This window comes from Sinocyclocheilus anshuiensis, unplaced genomic scaffold, assembly GCF_001515605.1.
Source record: "Sinocyclocheilus anshuiensis isolate Anshui unplaced genomic scaffold, SAMN03320099.WGS_v1.1 scaffold991, whole genome shotgun sequence".
Lineage (NCBI taxonomy): Eukaryota > Metazoa > Chordata > Actinopteri > Cypriniformes > Cyprinidae > Sinocyclocheilus > Sinocyclocheilus anshuiensis.
In genome coordinates this window covers 1,113,485-1,124,353 of record NW_015547702.1, presented here as the reverse complement: position 1 = coordinate 1,124,353, position 10,869 = coordinate 1,113,485, and the positions used below count along the sequence as shown (strand labels likewise).

General features: G+C 37.2%; 1 protein-coding gene and 1 long non-coding RNA gene across 3 annotated transcripts in view; one reads left to right on the top strand and one right to left on the bottom strand.

Moving 5' to 3' along the window:
- Positions 1-3,978: 3,978 nt before the first annotated feature.
- vegfaa (vascular endothelial growth factor Aa) overlaps positions 3,979-10,869 on the top strand; it is a 14,885-nt gene continuing 7,994 nt past the window's right edge. The window contains exons 1-5 of one of the 2 annotated variants that reach the window (XM_016506740.1): positions 3,979-4,698; positions 6,415-6,457; positions 8,433-8,629; positions 8,935-9,011; positions 9,518-9,550. In XM_016506740.1, the coding sequence (XP_016362226.1) occupies positions 4,633-4,698; positions 6,415-6,457; positions 8,433-8,629; positions 8,935-9,011; positions 9,518-9,550 (416 nt within the window). In that variant the 5' untranslated portion in view covers positions 3,979-4,632. The remainder of the gene's footprint in view (positions 4,699-6,414; positions 6,458-8,432; positions 8,630-8,934; positions 9,012-9,517; positions 9,551-10,869) is intronic. The other variant, XM_016506741.1, reaches the window with a different exon arrangement.
- Positions 10,602-10,869, bottom strand: part of LOC107703931 (uncharacterized) — a 17,870-nt gene continuing 17,602 nt past the window's right edge. The window contains exon 3 of the long non-coding RNA XR_001635889.1: positions 10,602-10,696. This is a non-coding gene — a long non-coding RNA (uncharacterized LOC107703931). The remainder of the gene's footprint in view (positions 10,697-10,869) is intronic.

The window sequence follows — 10,869 nt, the reverse complement described above, 5'->3', positions numbered from 1 at the left end:
TCCTCCGCTCTGTGTCAGAAACTATCAGGCCCTTTACAAAGACATAATACACTCAGACTGTTGGACAAGGTGACAGATAAACCTGGGGGACAGACCTTGGCTGGAGTGAGGTTTTCGATGCAAAAATCACTTATTAAAAAATAGAGCGGGAGACTGAAATGTGAGAAAAGTCTAAGAAAAAGATTGAATTTAAATCTAAATATACATTGTAAAATTAATTTGAAAGTTGAAAACAAAGATTACTGGAGTATGTTTTACAAGAAAATAAAATTTCAGCCTTTCTACTACAATGTTATGTTTATTTCAATGTTTCTCGCTGTTACTTTGCAATTATTCGATTTTTTTTTTTTGTGTAGTGTAGAAATTAAATCTAATCAGAGTTTGCATCCTCATATGAGTCTACTATTAAAATCAGAAGTAATTCCTTGCTCATTTTGTCTGTCTGATTCAGACAGTCAACAAGATCATCACATAACAGTAACAATTTTCTGTAAATATGCCTTGGTTATGGTCAGTTCAGTTTTCTGTTATTCACAGTTAACTGTGAATATATAACTGAGACCAGCTGTGATTATTAGAACAAGAAATGTTCTGAATAAAATTACTCAGAATTTCTGAGTATTCCTTTATTTGGCAGTAGAAATGCAAGAATCCACATTTGGCGGAAACATGCTTTCAAAACTACTTGTGGAAAGGCACAAATCAGGAATATGGGTATAAAACATCCCAATAGCATAATATGAGATGGAATACAGTCAAGTTTAAAGAGTGTATGGATTCATCTTTCCCCAAAAAATATAACTTTCAATAAGCCACAGGACCTTTAGAGCAAAGACTGATCATTGTGTGTGTGACATCAATATTAAAAGTGTTCCAAAGATCCAGACTGTTACATTTTGTAAGTAAGTAAATTAATAAAGAACACATAAAACAACTCAAAGAGGTGTTCAGATGGTACAGAAAAAAGTAAAAAATTTCACAATTTTGGTTTCAAGGTGACAAGGTTCAAAATCACACCACCAAAGTAAGCTGAGGTTTAAGCACAGGAAGATTAATGTCCTTGAATAACCCTGTTAAAGACGCAACCTTAATCCAAACCTATCTGGAGGGACTTTAAAAGGATTCTGCACACTTTGATTAAGTTCAAATAATTGTGAAAAAATGTCCAGCTCTGATGGTGCAAAGTTGGTAAAGATGCAACCACATGACTTTAATTCAAGCAAAAGATGCTACCATTTACATTAACTCTGGTTGTTATCCAATTACAATAATTTGATCAATGCATATTTTGGGTTACTTTTCGTTTAGTGGTTTCTAGATCATTCAGCTGAATACATATGTGCTGTCAAATAAAATGACACTGTTACTCTTGTACATAAGAGTATTTGTGTATAGATTAGATTGGGTTACGTACACTGTACAAATTGGTAACCTGCAGTTGTTAACTTTAAAAGCTATTTCTACCTGATTTAACCTATAAAAATTAAATTTGTTGGAATAAATTCATGTATTTGGGTTGATTCAGTGATATTAAATAATATTTTTGACTTCAAACCAATTAATTTAGATGTTACCATTTTATGTAACCTTTTTTGTCAGTGTGGTTTGCTGAATTGTATGGTATTGGATTCTATTGATTTGACTGTGAGGGCTTTATTAAGAGCTATTAAACACAAAATATATAGTTTGAAAAGTAGTAGCTGCTCTTAATATGCAAACACTTGCAAAGTTGATTTCTTTAGATTGTCAGGCAGTGTCTACACAGTGCCCTCTATGGGTAAACTGAATAAATGGCCTATATGAGGAGAACCAGAACTTGTACTGCTCAAACAAATGAATATGAACACAAGCTCTTTCTCCTCTCTACTAGCATAAGATAATTCATTCTCACTTAAGTTCAGAAAGCTATTGAAACGTTTTGCCTTCTTCTTTAAATGCAGTGGCTGCTATGGTCTGTTGGGTCGCTCTTTCAGTCGATGCCCCCAAACAAGCTTATTAAAGTTCTACTAAGAGCTTATTCATTATATGAAATCTGTTTTTCAATCAATGAATACTAGTACTGTTATTGTGCCAAAGCATGAGTGCATGGTTTACTAGTTTAACAGGCCAAAATGTTCCACAGTGAGAAACAGCAGCGGTGCTCCCGCCCTATTACACTTATCACTCGAGGATCAAGTTAGCGAGGATAAGGACAGAGCATAAAGGGAAGGAGACTTTAAGTGGCTGGCAACCATAGTAACAAAGTAAAGTGTCTGACTCTGAGCGCTGTGGGAGAGTAGGCCGTGACCCATCTGTGTCAGGGAACATGGGGAATGAGTAGTTTTGTGTGTGCGTGTGAGTGAGAGAGAGGTCATTTCGAAGGGAAATGAAGCCATGTCTAAATCTCCCATCTTTCTACTGGGGCGCCATCCTTGAGTCTTCACGTACCAGCTGACTGAATTAGATTTTCTCAGCAGTTGTACTCATGGGAACCTGGAAGCCCCAGTATTACCCCCTGCCACTTCCTACGGCCCGCAGGGGAGTAAACATCAGCTCATATTTTCATTCATCCACATAGTTTTTTTTTCTTTCTGCAGGTTTCAAAATATGACAGGACTGCCAAGCACAGGTATCTGTGACCAAACAGGCACATTTGTGAAAATGAAAAACATTTTCATGTTTACACACCTACTGTATTCATAGGATCAAATATAAATTAGGCATCATTCATAATGCATGTGAACCTGTAATATTAGAAGTCTGTAAATATTATTATGGTAGTTTAAATGTTTATCACAGTGTAAAAAGATTTGTGCAACCTCTGTGTGACATACTTCAACCTTATATGAAGTTATACTGTTGCCTTTAAAACTCAGTCAGTATTTGAGAATCAGGTTTGATTTTGAAACGAATGTTCCTTTTATGTTTATTAAAGCCAACTTTGACATTATGCACCTATTTTATACTTATTCTGTCATACTAATAAGTTTTTTTTTTATTTTGTGAAACAAATATAAATCTTGCTTTGCTTTGTTCTCTTCCCAGCACACTTTTCTTTCAACAGACAAACATGTTGTCAACTTATTTGAACACTTGAAAAGCACCAAAGAAGTTTGTTTTAGCATAGTTCAACACAATTAACCTTTACAGTACTCCCTCACCCAAGACTCAGGGACCCTCAATATACTGTAAAATGCTAGATTTTCTCAATAATAGAAACATAAGGAATATTTATGTTTTTTTTTATTTTTATGTTTTGTTCAAACCTTGCAGCACTTTCATGGATGCCTGGTTGAAAGCCTGATCTCACTGTAAGAGTTATAATTGCCACTTAAAATACTTAATAACACTTTACAATACGATTTAATTTTTTAACATTAATAAACATGAACTAACAGTTAACATATTTCTAACAATCTTGGTTATTGTCAATTTCAAGCTTTATTAATAAATTACTGAAATCAAATGCCGTGTCTGTTGATATTATTTAATGGACCTGAGCTAACATGAACTATCAATCAACTAACATTACCACAGATTATTAAATACTGTAATAGCCTAAATGTATTGTGCATTGCTAATTAATGTTAACAAATGAGACCTTATTGTAAAGTAATTACATATGAATTTCCATATGAAGTTGCTACAGAAAGAGTGAATCAACATGAATCAACAATCATTAAGAGTCACATCCTTCCTTTTAGTACAAACTGGTCACACCTGTACAAAACGAATTGGAAGATGTAGGCTATGAGAAAATAGCCTACTGGACCTAGTATAGGCTACGGATTTAATACAGTTCAAATGCTTTCGTAAACCTATACCTATTTTTGTACTATCTGAATAACACACACGCAATGGGAATTATGCATAATTTCCCACCTTCTGAAGTAGTGAGTCGAGCCCTTCGCATTGGAGCATCATAATCAACGTAAGACTCCTGCTGGCCAATCAGCGCCTGTGTGCCGACACGCTCAAGATCTGCAGCGTTGAGCATTAGAAGCGCTGAAAGACAGAGCGAGCGCAAAGTGACAAGACCTTCCAATACCGCCAGATAACATCCACAACGTTATGAGACACCAGAAACCAAAGCAATAGCGGAAATAAGACGAGGAGAGAAGGAAACGTCTGCTGCAGTTTAACCAGGGATTGCCATTGGATCACTTTGTTTTACCGGCACATGTAGCGTCTTGCGCGTGATGATAAGCATATGCGCAGAAGCCGTTCTCTGGCCCCTATAGAGAGAGGTTGCGCTTGGAAGTGTACGAAACTTTTTTTATATATTTTGTTTTGCCTGTGCCGTTTTGGAATTAGATATATTAAACGTCGACTTTCCGTTATACTGTGGATTTTAAAGGCGAAAAAGGAGAGCCAATATATAAGTGTGGATTTTCTCCGGTTTCTTTTCTTTATTATTATTTTATTGTGCTGTTATTGCTATTATATTATATTTTCTGGAGGAGCGCTAACGTCCAAGAAGTTCATCTGAGTGGATTCGACGCAGGTGCTTCGGTCCTGAAGGGCAGAATGGAATTGTTACTTTGACCCACGATATCACACGGTTCATTCATATTCATACTCCACTTTTAATAGTTCTGAGAGCCAGAGACTGTTCAGTGACGCTCGCCGCAACACACCACTGGAATTACAACCATGAACTTTGTTGTTTATTCGATACAATTATTTTTTGCGGCTCTCCTTCATCTGTCTGCTGTTAAGGTAAGGGCTGTGCAATTTGGTGGGTTTGAATTTTTAATTCTAATTTTTTATTAATGTGTAAACGAACGGAGGTCAGATTACACTGACGAGGATATAATGCACATGTCCAGTGCCATTACACCATTTATACACTAGGTTGCCTGAACTGACGCTTCACGTGGAATTTCCTGCTTAAAAGTTAGGCTACTGCTTAAAATACCAGCTACTCTTATGTTAGGAATATTTGGCTATCAATACTGTGTAGCCCGACCAGTTCATATTCTGAGAAGTACAGGGATTTAACATAAACTAGGCAATGGGTTTTGTTAATAAATGCAAATTATTATAAAACAGACTACGTGCTGTAACGGGAGTATACCTATACGGGAGGCTAAATGCAACGAATACAAACACAACATTGACTTTCTGAATTTTATTAGTGCTCTCGACTTAAAATACTGCAACCATCTGCTCTCTTGACGAGAATAATTACAAGATATTACCTGAACGCCTTCATTTCTTTGTCTCTCGCCTAATTAATTCATTTACTTGAATCGTGACATGGCAATGTTTGATGTCGTGAAACATATTTGTATGAGGTAAACTACCGTCGTTTGTTTGTTGGTTGCTTTGTCGTCATTGTCCCAATGTTGGGTGCAGAATATGAAAAATGTCTGCTTGGATATGAAGCAGATGGTCTGTGAGGCAAACCGGTGAGATTCTCACGCAACACCGAGAGCTGTTGCGCCAGGACACGCCACCTGCAGTAACGCGACGGAGCACGCTCTCTCGCCGGCGAGACTAATCTGTAGGCGGGAAAAAAAGAATAGTCTGAGTTGTAGCAGCAGCATCATTGGCTCTCCGCAGCCGCTTTAAATGACAAATCAACTCCCTTACTAAGAATGTAGAAGATGAAATTCCATAAATAAATAAAAAAGAAGATTATGAGAGGATATACCATGAAAAGAATCTAAAACTGCTTTCTGAAAGCATTCAAACTCCCATAGGCTACTAGACTCTGGTTTTTATGGGTCTGGGGCCCATTAGAGGGCCTCAGCAAATCACCAAGGGGACCATTGGATGACTTAAAATTATTTAAAATAAATCTAACTTAATCTAATTTAGTTCAAATTCGAAAAGGTTACAGTTTGGGTATATTTGCGATTACAGGGTTTCTTTAGTTGTACCCACACTGGATCATAGTTAAGGTAATAATATGTCCTCTATAGGGGTAGATAAGGTACAAATACCCATATATACCAATAAATTGACATCATATTTCTTGCTTTTTTATTTGTACCATCAACAGCTGTTGATTTGACTGAAGGACATATGGTTCTCGAAACTTATGGAATCATGAAATCAACTGATGTGTATTGAGACTGCAAGTTTATGTTAATTAGAAGCTTAGAAAACAAGCAACTTTTTCATCATTACAGCAGTACCAGAGGAAATATTTTAGCCTAAATATTGGCTGCTCTAAATATTTTCTTGGCCAGTGGGAGTCAAAAAAACCCTTATAAGAGTCCAAAATCCTTACTAAGCATCTAATTCTAGATTCTGGCCATGTATCGAGTAAATAAAGTGCGTTGGTTGTGTAAAACGTAACGAAATGTTCCCTTTCCAGAGTTTCCCAAGCATTACTATTGGTTTCTTTCAGTGGTGTATAAAGTAGGTCAGATTTAACTTGTTTTAGGTATTCTGTGACTTACAATTGTCACTTTTCTGTCCTGACAGGCTGCCCACATACCCAAAGAAGGGATGAAGAGCAAAAACGAGGGTAAGCCTCTTTATATGTGCAGTGTTCGTAAATGTTGAAGTGTGTATGATATGAAAAATATTTTGGAAATGGCGCTAAGAGTCCAGCACCACCTGGAGGATGTATATGTCAAAGATTAAACTGCGAATGGTTTTATCCCAGTTCTGAGGCAGGTAATAGCCCATCCAATACTGTATGTTTGCTGTTCTCTTTTGTTACGCAACACTCTCTCTCCTTAATCAGTTTAATATCACTTACATAAATATTTGCTTGGACACTCAAGATTAGGAGTCAGGGTATATTTCCCACCCTCATTAGGATCGTCAAAGTGAATAATTTATTCTACCCGCAAGCAACCTTGTGTGGAGTCATTGACCATGGCTGTGTTTGTTTATTAAGAAAGATTGCATGATTTATTCCTGATTTGCCCTCAAGGTCACAATTATTTGTTAGCAGTGGACCTGGTTGTTTGTATAGAGTCCCTTTTACGTTTCTGGGGGAACGTGTATTGTTATTTTTACGTCATTCCCAATCTGCTTCCATTCATAAATGCTTTCCCACAATGTAGAGCTCCTATGCTAGACGGTTTTGCTTTGCATTAAATGCACATATTGAATCTTGGTTAGTAGTAGTCAGTCCGTTTATATTTGACTTTGCACTTTGCTAAATAAAGATATGAGATACAAACATCATGGCCATAAACGAAGAAGTGCCATGATAGGGCAGTGGGTGAAATGTGGCTGGTACCACCAACTGATTACTAGCAGTTACTGACTTTATCATGATCAGCATCATGAATACAGTTGTGTTTGGTTTTCTTGCATGGCTCTGGGGCCCTGACAGATTCATGGGTGGCAGGGAGTGTCACGCAGGGTGGGCTTCTCATGGAGGTCAGGTGTCTGCAGTGAAGCCTGGCGCCACACTGCCTGAGGTCACGCTTTTCCCTGGCAGTCTGCGGGTCATGAGGCACTGGGGTCAGAGTGAATGATGGGAAGCCAGTTTAGGGAGGTGTACAGACTAGGGTGGGCGTGCAAGTGGGGCACATGTGCTGGTGTGTGTGCCTCAACATGTGTGACATGCCTTTTTTTGCCCACTTGGGAAAGTCAAGTCCCCAGTGAGCAGAACAGGCCTGTGTGATGTGTTATGTCATGGATGTAACATTAATAGTGGGCCTTCCTCAGGAAATATTAGTTTTTGTAAAGAATGGAAACGATTTACTCACTCTAATTTTATTCCAAACACGCATGCTGTTATTTTGACCATGTAACACAAAAGGAGAAGAATCTTCACGCCGCTCTTTTCACAGTTACCATGACTGCTGGCTATAAAATGGCAATTTAGTAAAATATAGTAACTTTAAATGTAATCCTGAATAACATATTAAGGTTAAAAGCATAATCACGCATTTTACACGTGGCTTAGTATGCTAGTTAACACATCAAAATAAGTGTACTTCTTTAAAGCACAACAAAAGATTAATAAAACAATGATTTAAAATATACTTCAAAGTTAAACTTTTAATGTGACACTATTACATGTGCACTTTTTAAAAGTGTACTTAAGAATGTTAAGAAACAGTCATGAAATTCGCCTTTAGTTGCATTAATATTATATTATGTCTAAATGTACATAAAAAAAAAACTTTTAAGATCTGTACACTACAAGTGCACATTCAATACAATTAAGTGCACTTCTTTTTCACAAGCGTCAAGACTTCTGAAATAGCTTTTATGAGAGACAGACTCAGTCATGGTCATTATGAACTGTCATTACATGGAAAAGAGCTGCATGAAGATACTTCAAAACTTCTCTTTTTGTGTGTCACAGAAAAAAATAAGAGCATACAGGTTTGGAACGACATGACGGTAAGTAAATAATGAGAGAACTTCATGTAAACTGTACCTTTAATTTGACAACAAAAAAAAAGAAAGAAAGAAAGAAAAGAAGACATTAGTAGTATGATAGTGACTGAACTCTCACTTTGCTTCCTCTTTAGTGATTCCCTTCATGGATGTGTACAAAAAGAGTGCATGTAAGACGCGAGAGATGCTGGTAGACATCATTCAGGAGTATCCTGACGAGATCGAGCACACCTACATCCCGTCCTGTGTGGTTCTCATGCGCTGTGCAGGCTGCTGCAATGACGAAGCGCTCGAGTGTGTCCCTACAGAGACCCGCAACGTCACCATGGAGGTGAGACTGGTTCAATCCAGCACGTGCAGTCCTTCACCCTGCTTGCTATGACTTCATGCTTGCCCAACATTGGGACAGCGAGGCGGTGTTAACTGGCATGTCAGCTATGTTGTTTATCGCTGCACACTGTGTTTACACCGCGTTTATGTGGCTGAAGTTGCTCTTGGCCACTGTTGAGGCCTGGTCTTGTCATTTATTCAACAGTGTGTAAAATGAAATAAAAATGACAAAGTACACTCATATAGTGCATGAACGCATGCTTGCATACTAAATGTGATTTTTTATTTTTTTGTATATTCCTGTAGGTACTGCGAGTCAAACAACGTGTATCGCAGCATAATTTTCAACTGAGTTTCACTGAACACACCAAGTGTGAATGCAGGTACGTCTCTAAAACTTTGCATTTAAGAGATTAAATGCATCTTCAGGAAATAGTTAATTCCAAGATGTAAACTGTCTCAAAGTTTACTCACTTATTGCTCACTATGCTGTTATATGTTCTGTTATGTTCTGAGCACAAAATCTTCAATAATTCAATACACATAAAGATATTTATTGGCATCTATGGTTTCATGAAGAGCCTTTAACATCCATGACATCTTTTCATTGGACAAAAGTTTCTTTATAGTGGAAAAAGTTTCTTTGGATTATTAAATTGTTCTTTAGACTTAGAAAAAAAAAATGGTTCTTTTAAGAACTGTTCACTGAAAGGTTCTTTGAAGGAACCAAAAAATGGTTCTTCTATGGCATCACTGTGAACATCCCCTTTTGGAACTGTTATTTTAAGAATTTAGTAAGTAAATAGTGACAGAATATTTATTTTGAGTGAACTGTTCCCTTTAAATCACGAAAAGTGAATTAAACCTCTGTTGCATCTGTCTTTTTTAGGCAAAAGGTAGAAGTCAAATCAAAGAAAGAAAAGTAAGTTGAGTTTTATTTTTATATTATTATTATTATTATTATTCCCAATGTCAAGCTTTTGGGTGATTTTAAGATAACAGATCTTTCTGAAATGGTAAATTCTTGCATTTCTCAACTTGGACATTGTGGGATTTGGTTAAGATTCATTTGTTCACAGCGTGGACGGTTCTAGATGGTGCATTGCGTTTCGAAACACACAGCTAAAAATAGCAATGACTGGGTTGATTGGACGGCGATGAGAAGCAGCCAGCTGGACACTATGTTAGCAGTTAGCACAGTTAGCACTTAGCAGTCAGACTATTAGCAGTAAAGCTCAAGTGATGCAGTATATCTCTAGCTGCACGCCTGGACTGATCAATCAAATTGAGAGCATAACATACTTTTAGGAATGTGTTCCAGTAGGAGCTAGTCTTTCAGACTTGATTTGTCAGTGGGTCAGTGTTTATATTATGTACATGACTCACAGTAAGTGCAGCTTCAGCAGTCTTTACTGTCTGTATGTGAGTGGAGCGAATGACAGCTGAGATGATGTGGGTGAGAAATGAAAGTGTGCATATTTTCATCATTGCCAGATTCATGCTGCTTGCTTTGTCATAACTGGTGCATCCTATTTGCTTATTGCTCAACACTAGTGTGTGAGAGCACTCTAAATGAACACAGATGTCCACAGTGCCAGCACAGTTCACTTTGTAAACACACAGTACTGTGAGTTTACTTTATTTTCACTTAAATGTAATTCCAAATATAAAGTTCCAGGAAATCCAGCTCACAGCGTCTCAAAGTCATCTGGACACTATATACTGTATATATTTGTCAATCTTCAGCCCTAAAAAAATTTCAGCTGAATAAAACATCATAAAAACGATAAAATAGAACTTGTATAATAGAAATATACAAAAAAAAAGACAAAAACACAACAAATGTACTACTTTAAAGGAGACATATTATGCCCTTTTTTACAATATGTAATATAAGTCTCAGGTGTCCCCAGAATGTGTCTGTGAAGTTGCAGCTCAAAATACCCCACAGATCATTTATTATATCATTTTGAAAATGCCCATTTTAAGTGGAAGCAGAAACACGCTGTTTTTCGTGCCTGTCTCTTTAAATGCAAACGAGCAGCTGCTCCCCGCCCACTTTTCCCAGCTTTTGAGCTGCGCCATTACAGCTCATACCTGCTAAAAACAGCTGTTTTGGTTCTGATTATCATGTTTATCACGCTGAAATCATGCGTTTTAAACCATATGAGTTTAAACTTTTGATATACGGTTTTCTGAGTGCACACATCCGAAGCACACGGACAGAAAGCGGCTGTCACA